Source organism: Styela clava, chromosome 5 (assembly GCF_964204865.1).
Source record: "Styela clava chromosome 5, kaStyClav1.hap1.2, whole genome shotgun sequence".
Lineage (NCBI taxonomy): Eukaryota > Metazoa > Chordata > Ascidiacea > Stolidobranchia > Styelidae > Styela > Styela clava.
Window position 1 is genome coordinate 18,845,966 of NC_135254.1, and position 16,931 is coordinate 18,862,896.

The window sequence follows — 16,931 nt, forward strand, 5'->3', positions numbered from 1 at the left end:
AACGGTATAGTCATGAATGATCATCGGGCAGTATTATGTCGATAACTTTCATAGAATCCCCTGAAAACATCTAAGCGTAAAACCGTTGTTGCTATTTGAAACTTGTTGTTATGATCACGATAAGAGACCTTTTTTTGGCTTTGAAGTTGAGGGTATTACGTCATGGTCTTCAATATTGTGTATTGTACTGACTGGCGTTGTACAAACGCTTTGATATCGATCAAAACATGTATTCTTCGAACCCCCTTGGGCTAAAAATTGTAGGTACTTTTAACGCTGCAAAGTGTCGGTAGATTGTTTCATTAGATACGCTCGTTTTAATTTTAAGTGCCATGTTTTTCAGCAAGTAAGACTCACAGCGATGAAGTTCATTAGGTACCGGTAGTATTTTGATAATTTTATAATATTGGAAAATTTTCGATTTGAAAATCGGAAAGTCAAAGTTAAGGCAAGTTTATACACTGACCAGCAGTGGCGGCGCGTCAATAGGGCCAACCGGGGCAATGCCCCGGTTGTTTTTTCGGTATAATAAAAAATATTCGAAAAATACCTCAATATCGGTTGCACAGACTGTCTACACTAGCCATATTCTCCCGACATGGTTCATTTTTCGCTCGCAAAGCCTTCGCCGAACGTCGACGGGGCGACGCCGATTTTGCCCCGGTTGCTCATTGTATATCGTATTCTCTCTTTTATCTTCCATTCGCCGCGTTTGTCTCGTTTGTTTTCTGTTTCTTTACTAAATCATCGGGGCTAGCCCCGAAATTATGACGACACAATGCCTTGAAGAGTTGATAGTTTCCTCGCCTTTGTTTTTGTCGCTTGTTTCGCTATTTGAATCAGTTAGAGACCTTTATCCATTTGCTTTCGATTTTCCACATTCCTTTTGAGCTCCTCATTTCTTTTCGGCTTCGCATTTCTTAGCCTTAGACCTCATAATGAATAAGGTTGATGCACTACTTCGCACTCCGTTTTCGCAGCTGCCGCTGGAACAAAAATTAGAGGTACAACGTCTTGGGCCTTATCAACCAAAAAATTGTTCACTGGAACAATCCCATGACGGAGGAAAGCGTCGGCGTACATTCTGCGCAGAACCGTATAAAAAACACGAATCCGGGAAACAATAAAATACGACGACACATGGAGTGCTTTTTTACGCCACGGGCAAACAACGCAGCGTTTGATTTTGTCTGCAAAGGAATTCTGTGACATTCTGGTGAATCAAATAGGCGATCGTCTGCGCACTGAACACCTTGCCGCGTTCTCTTTGATGAACCCCAAAAATTTTTCAAAATTTGCACGTCAATTTCCCATCCATTTGTTGGCTACTGTCTCCAAATTTTACCCCATGATAAACGTGGGTAAATTGAAAAATGAATTGCGATGTATATACACCAATCAAACTTTTTTGAACATCACATCAACTTGCGCGCTCTATGGGTTTCTCATTGATAACACTCTAGTAACTACCTTTGCGTCGTCTGCAAAATTTCTGGACATCATTTTGACGACGCCTATTTTTTCCGCCGACGCAGAGCGAACATTCAGCACGCTGAAGCGTATTAAAACGTATCTCAGAAACACAATGAAGCAAGATAGATTAAATTGCTTGGCTGTTTTATCCATTCACAGAGACGTTATATCTGGGATGCATGACTTTAATCAGCGCGTTATTGAGCATTTTGTATTTTAGGTTTTGTCTGCTTTCCCGAAGTTTCTGTTAATATGTCATTGTATTTATCTGGGTAAATATTGCCTTTCCCTTTGAAAGAGGTGTCAAAATAAACTATGTCTATATTTATTAATCCCTTGACTTGGACCGGTTTTAAAGACACTTTCTTATCGTTAAAAATTGTCGCTTTTGCCGATTGGTTGTTACCGATGGAATGGTTTTTATACTCATAAAATGATGGGAGAACTTACAGCGCTCATCCTGTCCCCGTAGATGGGGGTGACTTGGTCCCGCAGTAGCTTGCCCCGGTTGTCAAAATGACCACGCGCCGCCACTGCTGACCAGGGATATTAACATCCTAAATAGGCTAATCGGTGGTGAAAATAAGGGTATTCATAGCACTGTAATATATTCGCATAGAATCAGTAATGCAAATATTACATATATAAGATGTGCATTATAATGAATTGTCGCTAAAATAGTGAACTTCTCTACCTCATGTGGGTGGTTGTTTTACGCGAAAGTGTTTACTTTCTCAAAACCTCGTAGCTATAAACCAGGGGTCACCAAACTTTTTTGACCGCGGGTCAGGTATGACTCAAATTGTGTTGAAACGGGCCGGATGAATATTTTTGTCAATGCAATACAATAAATTCACAAATGTTGGGAATATCGCAGAATATAGATCGAGAACATCCTAGGAAAAAAAATTAACAAGATTTATATATCTAGACAACTATCCTGAGTTTAGCTGTTATCAAAACGTTGCTGTCATGAATTAGAAATGTTACAAAATCCGCGGCAAAAAATGTACGCATCACGTCTGCTAAGTACCGTTACGCCGTGTTGAAATACCGCTCATAAAAACGACTGCCTGCTGTAGCTTGGAATTCTATTATTTATTATTCTATTCTTGGAATTGACATAATTTAGATAAAATAAACAACTATTATCTGGTATTTGAATTTTTTCATTAGCGCATAAATTTCCCAACATTCGACGCTTTTAAAAATTACGCCCCAGTTATACGTAGTGCAAATTATTGATATTGTCTATGGACATCAATAAAATTTATATGGACGTGTGTATTTCTTGTCTAACTTGATACTTACCAATTTTTATGAAGTTCGTACAATCAGAACATCGTTAATTATTACCCACAATGAACCACTGTCAAACTATCATGCACAACTCCAGCGTTTATTTGCGACGATCTTTCGGCGGTGTCAATGACCGTTGCCAGAATAAAATCCTGAAATTATCTCAATATACCATAGATGTGACGCACATCGAAAGATTAGTGATTGATATGTGTTATTTTTCCATATTTAGTACAGTTCTTATCAAAAAAGTAATACAATCATTATGGAAAAAATTGGCTGTCGGGCGGTACTAAAATTCCGATATCTCCGTTATTTCTTGACCGTTTATTCCAAACTTGGTATTGTTTTCTTTTTTTACTCAGATCTTTCCACTGGAGCAGTTTTTATTTAAATCGGATGAACTTCAATTTTTTTGTAACATACCTACATGAATATCCGCATTAAAGCAGTACAAAAGTTAGTGTGGCTTTTGAAATTGGAGAAGTACGCGAGGGATTACAGTACTGTTAGCACAAAATGCACATTCGACGTTTATTTTAGCACGAAAAACAAACAGTTTCGTAGAAAGCAAGCGCCACGAGTGTACAAGTGTATCGCAGAAAACGTTACGTACTGGTAGCATTCAAAGTCGCAAAAACGAAGTTTTGTTTACAACCACGACTGAAAATCTGTCAGGGTGACAAAAGTGTCTGAGCGGATGCGGAAAGGCCTTTTATTACGTCACTTTTCTGCATCTTGCCGATTGGCCAATGTTACGAAATAAACAAGGACGACGATGCTCGTGAAAATCTTCCTTGGAAAAAAATTTAGCCATTTTTGCGTGTTATTGCGAACCGGATAAAATGACGCCGCGGGCCGGATAAAATGACGTCGCGGGCCGGATCCGGCCTGCGGGCCGTAGTTTGGTGACCCCTGCTATAAACACTGTTTATAAGTATATTTTTGTTTTTAATTGAAGTTGTAGATAATTTTATTTATTTGTTAAAAATAAGTAACAATTATATCAATAATCTATAGCCGCGTGTTAATCATAAACTTCGTCGTAGGCCATGCTTTTCTCAATAGTAGTTTTTGTTCTTGTTTATAATATCCAAGGAACAAATGGAAAACAAGGTAAGTTTTGAAATCATAAACAATTTTCATTTATAATTTTAGTGAGATATGAAAAATAAAATTCCGGGATATATTCTCATATTGTTCAGTATTCGAGATTGACTATTTGAGATTAAATAGACCTATTCATGTTTATGAATGAACACTAAAGATTATAGAGCGAATATTGGTTCATAAAGTAATTAGAGAACATTTTGCTGACAATGCTAATGAATTGATCTGGCAATATTTTCCTTTCGGGTACAAATCATTGTCAAAGCTCACCCTGTAAAAACGAAGGAAGATGTCGAAACACCCTTAAAGGTTTCAAATGTTTCTACAGTGCTGGTTTCAGGGGAAATACTTGCAAAATAGGTGATTTGCAAGTAACGTACACTCTGCCCTATTTAATAAATGTTGAAGTATTGCCATAAAATAAGCTTAGTTTTGAATGTTAAATGATTATTATTATTTTAAAAAATGGAAATCAAATCTAATAAGAGCTCACGTTTGAAAAAAAAATAACCTCTTTGATATAATTGAATTTTTAGGCAGATATTGCAGCCCAAACCTTTGCTTTAATGGCGGAAAATGCTACGAGACTGATGATGGCTTTATTTGCGAATGTCCTTCTGACTTCATGGGTAAAAAATGTGAAGTGGGTAAGTTAAGTTTAAGTTTAAAGAAGTCCATGGCTTTCAATCCAGTCGATATTCGTAAATGATTTAAAACTAGTAGGTGAACTGAAAACCTTCAGAAAACGCAGTTGGGCAATAAATATAAGCGAATACGTTTAAAGTTTTGTATACCAGGCGTTCTAACTACGCGTACAAAAACCAAACCAGCGAGGATTAATAGTTTAATATACGGTTGAATTTTGTCATTTATGTTTTTGTTACAAATGAGAAATCATCCATATGTAGAAAAATTAGAATTGGCATTTGCAATAGTCTTGGAAAAAAACATCTGGTTTCTTATTAGCTATGACGTGCAACAGAGATTTAGGATTGGTCGAAACAGGTCATAGATGTCGCAAGCAGTGTTCAAGAGACATAGAATGTGGTGGATCAATGACGAAATGTCGATGCGATGGCTGGTGTGGGATGTCATGCTTTAATCCGGGTAATTTAATTATTTAAACCAGCGTAAATTATTGCTCTAGAAATCGGAAAATGAACAGAAAGTTTATAGACGTAACTCTTTGTATATATATTGATCATTTCCTAGAGCAAAAAAGCATAAAAAGTTCATCTAAAAAACTACCCTTTCGTCGTCAACACTTGTGATAGTGATCAAAGTATCAGGTTTTTGATATGCACGTACGGCTAAAAGCGTATCGGTATTTTTGCATCTTATATCAAGAAAAATACAATTATTTTATGGTAAAATTAGAAAAAAATTAGTAACGAAGGAGGGAGGTTTTGTGAATATCGCTGTGTGTTTTCTTTTTTGCAAAGAGACTTGATTTAAACCTAATGGCTCGAATACTAGTGTTACTAATGTTTCGAATACTAGTCGAAATGTTAGTGCTCGAAAAGATTTGTAAGTACTTTATTGTGAGAAAATGACCTGATCAATCATTTTCCTTATAATATTTGGAGTATTATAAACTATGAGAGACTCTTTATGACAGACGCAGAATGTCCACCATTAGAAAATCCAAGAAATGGATACGTCGTTGTAGGAAAAGTTACTTACGGAAGCGTTGTCAAATACGTTTGCAATGAAGGATATAGTCTGGTTGGTCCGGATGAAAGAGTTTGTACTTCAAGCAGAAAATGGTCTGGACTACAACCAACGTGTGTCGGTACGTTAGAAAACTATTTCGGTTGACTAACATCAAAAATGATGTCGTATCATTCGTCAAAAATATTGATAAGCTATTTTTGTGCATTTAATATTAAAGCATAAATATTTTATTATAAATATTAGCATTCAAGTGAACTTTATCATATTATATAATATATGTATGTCATATACACCTGCAATATATAATAATTTTGAGAAACAAAGCAGAAATATTATTCTTATATGCAGATTTTTCCGAATGTGGTGTAACAGAGCCCCTAGATCCAACTCTTCACAACCAATTGGTAACCAGACGAGTGAAGAGAGTGGTAGGCGGCGATGATGCACCGGACAATGCCTGGCCTTGGCAGGCATCGATTTTAGTTGCAGTAGTAGAGGTACATGGAAACTTACATATTTAATACACCAGTGGTTTTCAAATACGAAAATACTTTTGAGATTGCTAAAGAAAAATTTTGAATAACACATGTTTTTTTAATTATTAAAAAACTAATAAAAACGCTCTCAGCATACAACAATGGAAAATATATTTAATTGTGTATTTTATTAAGATAGAATTTACTTCCGGAAGAGATATGAGTGGTCTCCTTTCTTTTATCATGCATGTTTTACTGCAGCTCCTACTCTGACCTATTTCTTTTTTCACGCTTTCTTGTATTTCAGTCGGGAAATATCAATGTCGCGAAGACTCTAAAGCGATGGGAACTGACAACAGCTGGAACAATAATAAACAAACAGTGGATATTAACTGTGACACATCCAGTTCAACACATGGTCCCGAAATATTTTTATCGTCAGTCCGTCATTGTAGTTGGTTAGTAAGCGAGAATACCGGGTTCTTTGAGTCTGGTATTTCCATGCTTGTGAATAAAATTCTAAAGCCTGATTACAACATTTAATATTGAAACTTTCATTTTTTATATGTATGCGACTATACACGGAAACTGCGCTGGTGAAATTGAATATTTTCGTTTGTGGCGATTATTTTGATTACTCTTTAAATACGGACAAACTTGTTAGCTAGAGTTTTTACGACAGCTCGAAATGCTCTTAAAATAGAAAACTAACATTAATATGTCGAGGCCAAAAAAAATGAAGTAAGTGTTCCGCGTAGGACAAAGCCTGCCACTTTTTTGCGCAGGAGACCAGAATCTTGTTATATATATAGGCAAACTTAACATTGGTATTTAGGGTATTATTGCAACCGTTTTGGAAGTAAGACTGGTTGACAAATAAATTGGATATAGTCGATTCGTTTAAGAATAGATTACTGCTTCAATAGAATATTTGCAAAAGAATTGAAAGTTAAAAAGTGAATTGCAAGTTCATAAATTCTAAACTTCCGTGCTGACTTTATTGTTATTATAAGATAGATTACAAAGGTTCATTTAAATTTGCTCGTTTTGTTTTCTAAGGAGTTTCTAGTCGGTCATCTGTGAAATACACAATAAAGGACACAGTACAAATGTTCAAACCGTTGAAATATATTCTACACGAAAAGTTTAACAAGACCACATTTGAAAATGACATTGGCCTGAACCACATCATATTCAACAATGGAAGAGGTTTGAAATGGGAGTATCAAATATGTCACGTGACGTGTTACTTGTATGGATCTCACTGATATGAATAGTTCACCCTCTATCTACCCCAACATGGAAGAATAGCATACATGTCACTTTATATGATTACTAAAGCAATTTGTCTGAAATCTATATCCACCTCTAACTCAGAACAGTAGAACGAGTATGGGAAATTGAGACAAATCTGTTAAAAGGTCTAATATACTTTTATGTGTAAAGATTACACTTCGGACTTGAATTATAAAGTTAAAACGATCCAAAACATTGTACTCGAGCCATATATTTGTTTTACCTACTACAAATTATATTTAGATAAAACTGGGTAAGAGATTATTTCCGAAATCTACTGTTCCTTTCGTCAATATAAAGGAGATAACGTTTAATGCTGGTGTGCGACCGGTTTGCCTTCCCTGTACACAGAAGTGTGTGATGCGTGGATGGGACAAGAATAAAAAATGTGAAGCGGAAGGTAGCTACAACGTCTAAATGTTTTTGTATTTGCTCATATATTGCGTCAGAGATATTCTGACTTATTTTGAAATCACGCTTACGATGAAGTGTAAAATCAAAAATTGTCAGTTTTAAAATTGTTTCTAACTACCAGATAATAAGTGGATGACGGTTTATTCAAAATGAGTAGTATCCCAGCCTTGTGGAGCACGATTTTAATTTATTACGTGCGAGTAATTGCAATACTTTCGCGTTGCGGAGCCTATACCCGAGTCCAATTTATTATTTATGCCTATGACTTTACAATGCCCTAACAGGTAGTTTGTGCAAACAACGCATGTCACAATATCATTAACCAAAAATTTTCTGCCTGCAACAATTAAAAGGCCAATGTGTAACAAAGGTGCGACTTGCGGTTTCGCCCAGTTATTTCTATGTGGTCATCCTGTATTAAAGGTTGCCCACCCCTGCTTTGGCTCAACATCGAACATGAATTTTTACTTTGTTTATCGTAGGTGAATTCCTCGTTAAGCCAGGGATCAAGATTGTTTTGACCGGGTTTGGAACTAGAGAAACTGATCACAATATTCAAAGTTTTCCAGATCGTCTTCAACAGGTTGTTTTAGAAGTGGGTAATAAAAAAAGGTAACTTGGCGCAGTTTATTAAAAGAGATAGAGAAGAAACACAAGAAGTAAAATTGACTTAATCTAATAAACATTATTAATAATCACCAGTATATGAGTTTTTATCTTGTTATTCAATATATATTTACAAAACCGCAAAATAAAATTCTTGGGTGATTTCGATATAATTTATAAGGATTAAATTATTTCAGTTGTCAAAGAGGAATAAACGACATCATTTTCTTTCATAAAGTTGGTTCGTTCGACTTGTATAATTCAACTTTCTGTACCGTTTCATCAGTACCACATAAAGTAATGACAGGGTGTTACGGAGACGGTGGGGGACCTGTCGTGAGGAAGGTGGATTTGTTGTTATATGGCATCTCTATGTTACATTAAATAACTTCAACATTTGTTGTTCATATACCCTACTTACTGTCATGTAATGTAATCGGATGTTTGAGAACCCTATTTAACGATACGAGCAAAATATTTCTCCGTACTGTTTCTGTATTCAAAATTCCCCAGAATTGAAGTTCTGATTTATACGCAGCAACAGTTTGACGTATCTATATAAATCGGTGCCCTATAATAACCTCATCGGACTGTTTCTATGAAATATGAAAAAAGACAAAATAGAATTTGTGATACTTTATGCAATTCCATCTCGCCATTATTTGTAATTAGTATGAAGCTAAAACAATAGATCATTTAATGAATCTCATTCATACAATCAAATTTATTGAACATAACGCATTGTTGTCAGATAACTCAACGAGATGGCAGCGTTTGCTGGGTTCAAGTTGGCATCAGCAGTTTTGGAGCTAAGTGTGATGGAACAATACCTGAATTCTACACAAAAGTTGCGAGTCATACAAACTGGATAGAAGAAGCAATGCAAAATAATTAACCCAAAAAACGTCAAATAATCGTTTCATATTATTATTGTATCGCTGGATCTGTTACAGACGTGTGTGCATGAGATGAAGAGTGAATAGAAGCAAGAATTCAGTATCTAATTTTATATGATACGATTATTTCATGTATATTATTCTTGCAAAAATCCCCGTAAAATATATATTCCGTAGAATGTATGTATGTTTATTTGCCTCAAAAATGTAACAGTATCTGCATAATAGTTAAACGGTATAAAAGAGGCGGGATACATGTACAAGACCTTACTGGCCTAAGACACAGATGTGCGACATGCACCCCAACAAGTATAACTGCAGGATAGGAATGCTGCGTTATAGTAGGACAACAGACATGAAATATACAAATAAAACTCTTGTACAAGTACAATACACAGGACAAAGAGGTACGGCACCGCGATGATATGTACAACAGGCAGTTTATGGCACGTTCATGTCCCAGGTTCTGATGTGAGGGGATGGGAATAGGGTATAAATCGCATTTTTGTGATTTTTACCATAGATTGTACGAAACAAGTAAAAAGAAGCCAACTTGTTTGAAGAAACCAGGCAAGTAACATTGCTTGTTACAACCACGAGTTTTATATATTTTTTATTTTATTTTGGGAAATCTAGAAAATTATAACGCTTTGTTCTTCCTATTATCACTTGCATAATTTCAAAATTTTTAAAAGCATTTGTGGGACGTGGGATTAGGAACGAGGATTAATGTCTTTCCACTCAAATGAATAGAAGAAGTTTTATATGCACGTGCAACGTTTTTTTCAAACTATACAAACTCGCGGCGCAATATATATATATATATATGGAAACGCTGTACGGGTGGGGGCATCGGGATGCAATAATAGTGCATGATTGCCACCAGGTAAACTCATGTTGATAATAAATGTAGCACAACCGGTGTTAGCAAATTACATCGTTTTGCTAACACCGGTTGTGCTTCATTTATTGTCAACGGGATGCAATAATGTCATAACAGACCTGCAGCCTTTATGAGTGTGCTATTTCATTCGTTTCCTTTGGGCAAATAATTATAGGGAACGTTGTCCTGCGGTAACTTATTTTCTCTTTTTTTTATACATATTTATTAATATATAAAACACAGTTGATCGGTACATCTACAATATTATTAATCACTAATCATTGACATTACTCAATTCATCATATAAAATAACCAGTAATTGTATCATAAAATTTTCCCTTCTTGATCATGTTTCTTCATTTTGCCATTTTTATATGCAATGAACCGTTCAATTTCCCTCACTTCATACAGATATGAGATAAAAACACTAAACAGTGGTTTATTTTTCTATATCTTACAACGATATAGATAAACCGGGCAGCAAGAAGTATACAGTTACACAATTTGTTATAAAAATTACAAACATATCCCAACATGCAATCTCTCTTTGAAAAGTTAAAATTAATCCCTATTTTTGAGTATATTCACATGTTTAGAGTTTCCCAAAACTGTTGAACAACTATACAATCATAGAAAAGGTGGCTGGTAATTTCAACATTCAAATGACAGAAATCACATGACTCTGATGAAACAAGTTTAAATTTATACAATCTATCGTTTAGTACTATGGCACCATGGAACATTTTTACATGAAAATATTAATAGTACAATAAAAGATATCCATATACAATTTATTCCAATTAAAATCACTCTCTAAAAAAATAAGATCTGCACATTTTTTTTTTTATTTATCGGGGGATATAAATTTGATCAGGTTCAACCTTTCGTAGATATTTTTATTTACATTTTCTGATTCGAATGTTTCAGAAATAAAATGAGTTCAATTCTCTTCAGGGTCACTTAATACACTAAAATCAATACAGTTTCCAATATTGCATAACCAATCGTCAGGTAAAACTCCAGTGATGCGATAATAATTTACATACTCTACAATCTACATCACTATATTGCATGCTATATTTTTCAGTCAACTCTCTATGAGTAAACAGATTACCCACATTTGCTAAGTGTCCTACTGCTTTTATACCATGATCAGAAAAAATTGTTTTCTGGCATAAGAAATACTTTTGTTGTACCACATAGGTTGATCAAAATTTGACATTTTCCCCTCAAAAAAGCACATTTTTTACAGAAATACCAGTTCTTTAATATATTTCGTATGGATGTTAAAGGTAAATGTTTCACAACATATGAATTTGAGCTCAATTTTTCTTCAAGCATTGCTTGAAAACAGTATTGGTTATTATTACTTCCATTTCAATCAATTTCCGCACTGGGTTCTCATTCAAGACTGTTTGAATGTATTTCATTTTCTGGGCAACAATACAATTTTTCATATCTATCATATTAATACCCCCTTTTTCTTTGGGGCCAATCAAGGTATTTCGTTTGATCCGCTCCCAAGTTGAACCCCATACAAATACATATATAGTTCTCTATTCAATTCAAATAAGAAACTTTCAGGAACGTCAATTGGTAAAACAGTGGCATGGTATAATATCTGGGGTGGAATGAGAGACTTTTTTTTGAAATTGAACATAACAGACGCATCCCATACGTTGCCATCTAACGGAACGATGAAATACATGTTGTTTAAAAATACTGCGCACGCCCATGCGTTAGTTCTACAACCATTGGTGCGTGCTTGGATTACTGCCAGGCATATTAATAATAGTGGGTCACTAACAAAATGTGTAACAAAATAATGCAGTAGCTTTTGAAACCCCATTTTTTGCTACAACTGCAAAGAGTGAATACCATCCATTTTTCTCTTGCCATCATTTTGAGTTTCGGTTAATCTCAGACATAATGGCGAGCAGAAAACTTAAAAACAATAGTTCAGAATTCTCTTTTTCAAAATTGAAAATAACCTGATTCAGCATAAAATTTCCAGCATTTGTTTACAGTTTCGTATAGCGTTTCCGGCTACATTTTTGTAGTCCAAGTTTTCGTTAGATGAGACTGTTGTTGTAACGCTTCCAAACCGTATTTTGGTCGTTTATTTCCGCCACCGTAATAGAAATACCTCTAAATTGTCAATTGAACCTCTAAATTGTTTTGAAGAAAATGTAACATATATTATTATTAATATGATAATATCAGTACACTATCTTTTTTATCAGTGACAAAGTAGATCATTATCATGCATAAAACAAGTAATGTAATACAAAATCATGTCGATAGTTGTAGGAAGAAATTGAGGATATAATCAGAAGAATTCATTTACTATATCGTTATCGTTATTACTTCCGATGCCGAATTAAGATAATTGCTGGTGTAGCGATTAAAGATTACTCGGCTGATAGCAACTGAAACTAATGATCGAGTTCACTTGATGAAGCAAAATTTTCATTGTGACGTAATTAATTATGTCCGAAATTGTTCTTAATAACAGCAGTGCTTGGAGGATGGCGGCAACAGAGCACAGCGAGATAAAATGAGATCCATAATTCATACATCTGCGCACATGTGTCGTATATTTTGTGAAACGCTCACGCTGATTTGTTGTCAGCCGCGGGAAATTCCTTTAAAATCAAGGATTTGATTCGATTTTATTCGATCCACATTTCAATATCAATAGTGTCCAACGTTTGTTTTTAATTTCATTTTTTTTTTCAAATTAGTCTTCTCTGTTATTACTACCACAATAACAGTATGCGAAGAGCAAAACGAAAAAAATTGACTATTGAGGGTGAAGGTACGAATATGTAAACAACAGTTAATTAAATATCGTGGTAATATAACTATTCTAGTATAAATCGGCTTGCAAAAAAAAACAATATATATGCTATGCCTTAAAAATTCATATCAATCGCTAGATGTAGGTTTATAATTTATTAAATTATTGTATTGTAAACCTCGCAAATTTGTCAAATGACCACTAAAAAAATTAACTCGCTTATTTCAATAGAAACTCGTTCTTCCCTCTGGAGTGGTACAATGGTGTATTTCAGTACATCATATACATACCATTTGTGCGTGTATTTTTGTTTGGAAGTGAACACTATTTAACCATGTCAAATGAAAAGCAGCATGTGTTTTATTGTGAAAAAGTCCGTGTTGCCCTAAGAAATGGGCTCTTTCTTCGTATTCTCCGATCGATTATGCATTAATAAAGTTATGTATTATTATTAATTTTTTTTTTCAATTCTTCAGGATTACAAAAATCAAATCGAATTTTTGAAATTATAATTATGTGTCGCAAATCTTGTCGGATCAACCGTTAGAGCGCTAGAGATGAACAATTCTGGAGCACATATGATAACGAATCTTCTTATCAAGTCATGCTGAGTAAACGGTGCAAACGCGACTAATAAAGTACAAGATAAGAGAGTTCATATATGTTCTAATATTTTATAACGAGTCATTAACTCCTTCCAACAATGGAACGGCGGCATAACCATTGTTGCAGCTTAACCAGCATGTTGCATTGTCCAAACTGGCTTATCTCTTTTGAAGCTTACTATTCTTTGTGTGAGCTTAATTGGCGCGAAATCACGCAAGAAGGTGACACATGTTCTAAAAGGGTGGTAATTTTAACTCATGCGGTCGAACAATAGTCAGGGGCAATCTTTTTCTTTTCGCCCAATCTCTCACTTGTTTTGATTGAGTACAAAATCCATTTCGATGAACTAATCTTTTATTTAGTTTTATGCTACTCCAGGTGTTAGAATATGAGAATAATAGTAATGAATGAAAGTATGAGTAATTCAACGCAGTTTAATATGATAGCCAGACGAAACATTGCAGAATTAAACTTGTGTAATTGTTTTAAAATATCTAATTCTTTTGCCGTATCCATTTCCATCAAAGTATCCATTTATTTTCAGTACAGCCTTACTATGGTATCAGTGCATTTAGTGAAGTTTACTCACACTGTGCTGTAGGGAAAGAGAAATAGTCACTTTCTCACGATTGGTATATTTCTGATAATTTGAAGAAACGTCATTAATTTAAATATCTATTTTTGTGTTGATTGTGCAGATATAATAAAAAAAATCGCGGTATGAAACTAAAAATCAATAAAGAGCATGTACGCCCTTCGCCTGTCGTAATTCGGAGTAGCAGACGAAGTTTTGATTTATCTATCTTGAAGAAAAAGCGATTCTCATTTGGAAGAAAACGAACGTCATCACCTCCAAAAGTTCGGGGCATCCATCAACGAAGCGTTGATGAACAAGAACAAACTACAAGAAATCTTTTACAAGGTTCACAAACATCCATAGTCGCAGCTTTACTAGGAACATGGAAAGCAGAGGATGGCACTTCAAAACCTGAAACTGAAAAGGTATGAACCCTATCGTTATAGGCCCTACTAGATTTGCTTTTAATCTAACAATTTCATGAACACTGATTTAATGTATTGTGTGTCTAGTTTACACGATTTCATATTATGTTTATTTTGTAGAAAACACCTCGAAGATCATCAATAAATATGGAGTTTGTAGCTGGAAATCACGAACCTGGAACTTTTACAGTTTTAGAAGCGGAAAGTGTTGACGATATGTATGTGACACTTCGTCCGTCATACACAAGTAGTGGTTCTATGCAAAAATTTACAAGGGACGATTCGCCGTTACCGAAGAAAAGCATGTTTCGTTCTGTGAAAAAAGTTGCAAGTACCAACACAACTCGGTTAATATCGTCCCCACTAGTTCAGCAACTCAGACGTGTATCCAGCAAATCTGTTTCACCAAACAGACGCAAGCGCCTCCGCTTGACTTCTGATTATGCCGGATTTTCGGACTTACATCCAAACCTTAACGAGGAAGTGATTTTGAAAGGATTAAGAACGCAGTCATCCGGAATCAAATTCGGTCGCCCACAACTTATTACATCAAGATCCTCGTTAGGCCATTCCACACCTGAACGTTACACCACAACACATAGGTAGGTGTTCCTAACCCCCCTGATTGCTGTTTTTGAGATGTTATTGATCAGTTTAAATTCAATATATTAATTGTCACAGAGTAGAGCCACATCGCGGAATCTCACCAATGTCATTTAAAAAACAACGAACGTCGTCCAGTCCGAGATCTTTTCAGAAATATACGAGTCTCCCTCTTCTTTCGCGAAGTCCACAACGGGATAGTTTGGGGCCGAAAGCTCCAAGAAAAAAGCAGACTAGGTGAGACATTAGAATATACATATCAGACATAATATAATTTATAAATAGATTGGTTTTAATAATCAATCCGATTTGAATCTAAGTGATTGATTGAATCTAATGTATTTCCCCCCATAAACCATGTGTGTTTTACAGAACATCAGCCCCAACACCGCCACATCAGATCACGTTTGACATTGTTCTGAACAACCAAGGTTTGTATCAATCAATTCAAAACTTTTTGTAAAATTTCAAAATTTTCACACCGTCTCACCGCTTACGTTAGTCTGCTGGCTCAGGGCAGCCTATGTACCTACCTCATTTTACGACAGTTGTACTCTCAATCCTTATATTAGAGCTTGTTTCATTGAAGAGCAAGATTCAATGTCCTGGATTATAGCCATCCCACATATTACAGTTCCATGCCGAAATGGGCGGTTACGCATACTCGTATATACACTTCTTTCCACCTATACTTCAAACCAATACTAGCTTCTAAAAACAATGAGATCTCTATTTGGAATTTTGATTGTCACTCGGGAAATTGTTTTCTAAATAACGTTGAGTTAAAATGCCACCGAACCCTTTACATTAGTCAGTTTCGTTGATTGTGGTGAATATAATATACTGTTTTTGAAATTGCTTTCACGAAGGGTCACAGATTTTCATAGTGAGTCTTATTTATGTATATTTGTAATTATTTCTTGCATATCTTTCAGAATTACTGAATGAATTTCGATCATTTTTGAAAAAAGAATTCAGCGACGAAAATCTTGATTTCTGGCAAGAATGTGAATGCTACAAAGCGGAGAAAATGGAACGCCAACCGAAAATAGCACATAAATTATACATCAAATACCTAAAGCCTATGGCCCCAAGAGAGGTAAATTGGTATTTGTTAGTAAACATTGAATTTAAAAAAAAATTCAATAGTGATGTTTTGTCTATTTTGGAATTTTATTTGAAAATATTAATTTTATGTAATTTTTTAAATTTTATAATTTTTATTTTTCCAGGTAAATGTTGACGGAAAAATACGCGAAGAAATATCTAGAAGGATATTAAACGCAGATAAAGAAACGTTTATTCCAGCACAGAATCAAATTTATAAACTCATGCAAAACGATTCTTTTCCTCGTTTTCGATCTGATAGATTGAAATAATAACCTTGTTTTTGATTTTATTTTATATTTTCTGTGAATATTTAAATCTTTTGACCATGAGTTCAAGCTGTTTTTCATGTTCTTTCAATCTGCTGTTTCCAATATAAAAATAATACAATGTGATGTGACTCTACATGTTCAATATTATATCACAATACCAATGACTTCAAGAAAAGACGACATTAGGGTGATATGAGATGTGAGTGGAGTGAAAAGTCAAAAAAAAGAATTCGGTGAAGTTTGAATCTCATTAAATCTTGAGAATACACGAGTTGAGTGTCTAGGAACTACCGTTTTTTCTGTCATCAGATCCTAGATACAATTATCGCATTGAAAATCGCAAACCATATATTATAATATATATGATCAGGTGCGTCTTAGATTTGAGTTTTGCAAAAATTCGGGCTAGAATGC

The 16,931-nt window shown here is 34.9% G+C and overlaps 2 protein-coding genes across 4 annotated transcripts; both read left to right on the forward strand.

Annotated features, from left to right (window-relative positions):
• The first annotated feature begins 3,738 nt into the window (after positions 1–3,738).
• LOC120344348 (chymotrypsin B-like) lies at positions 3,739–10,147 on the forward strand. 3 transcript variants are annotated; one of them, XM_078113045.1, is made up of 11 exons: positions 3,739–3,888; positions 4,419–4,529; positions 4,849–4,989; positions 5,501–5,674; positions 5,905–6,053; positions 6,340–6,490; positions 7,092–7,212; positions 7,571–7,728; positions 8,225–8,354; positions 8,546–8,693; positions 9,100–10,147. In XM_078113045.1, the coding sequence occupies exons 1-11, from the start codon at positions 3,825–3,827 to the stop codon at positions 9,241–9,243; spliced, it is 1,491 nt and encodes a 496-aa protein (XP_077969171.1). In that variant the 5' UTR covers positions 3,739–3,824; the 3' UTR covers positions 9,244–10,147. The 3 variants fall into 3 exon arrangements, with proteins under 3 accessions (XP_077969171.1, XP_077969172.1, XP_077969173.1); XM_078113046.1 differs by lacking the exon at positions 4,849–4,989; XM_078113047.1 differs by lacking the exon at positions 8,546–8,693 and having other exon boundaries at positions 9,100–9,223.
• Positions 10,148–13,935: 3,788 nt separating this feature from the next.
• LOC120344360 (uncharacterized) lies at positions 13,936–16,650 on the forward strand. The gene is made up of 6 exons (XM_039413550.2): positions 13,936–14,535; positions 14,656–15,137; positions 15,217–15,375; positions 15,511–15,569; positions 16,074–16,237; positions 16,371–16,650. The coding sequence occupies exons 1-6, from the start codon at positions 14,254–14,256 to the stop codon at positions 16,515–16,517; spliced, it is 1,293 nt and encodes a 430-aa protein (XP_039269484.2). The 5' UTR covers positions 13,936–14,253; the 3' UTR covers positions 16,518–16,650.
• Positions 16,651–16,931: the final 281 nt, after the last annotated feature.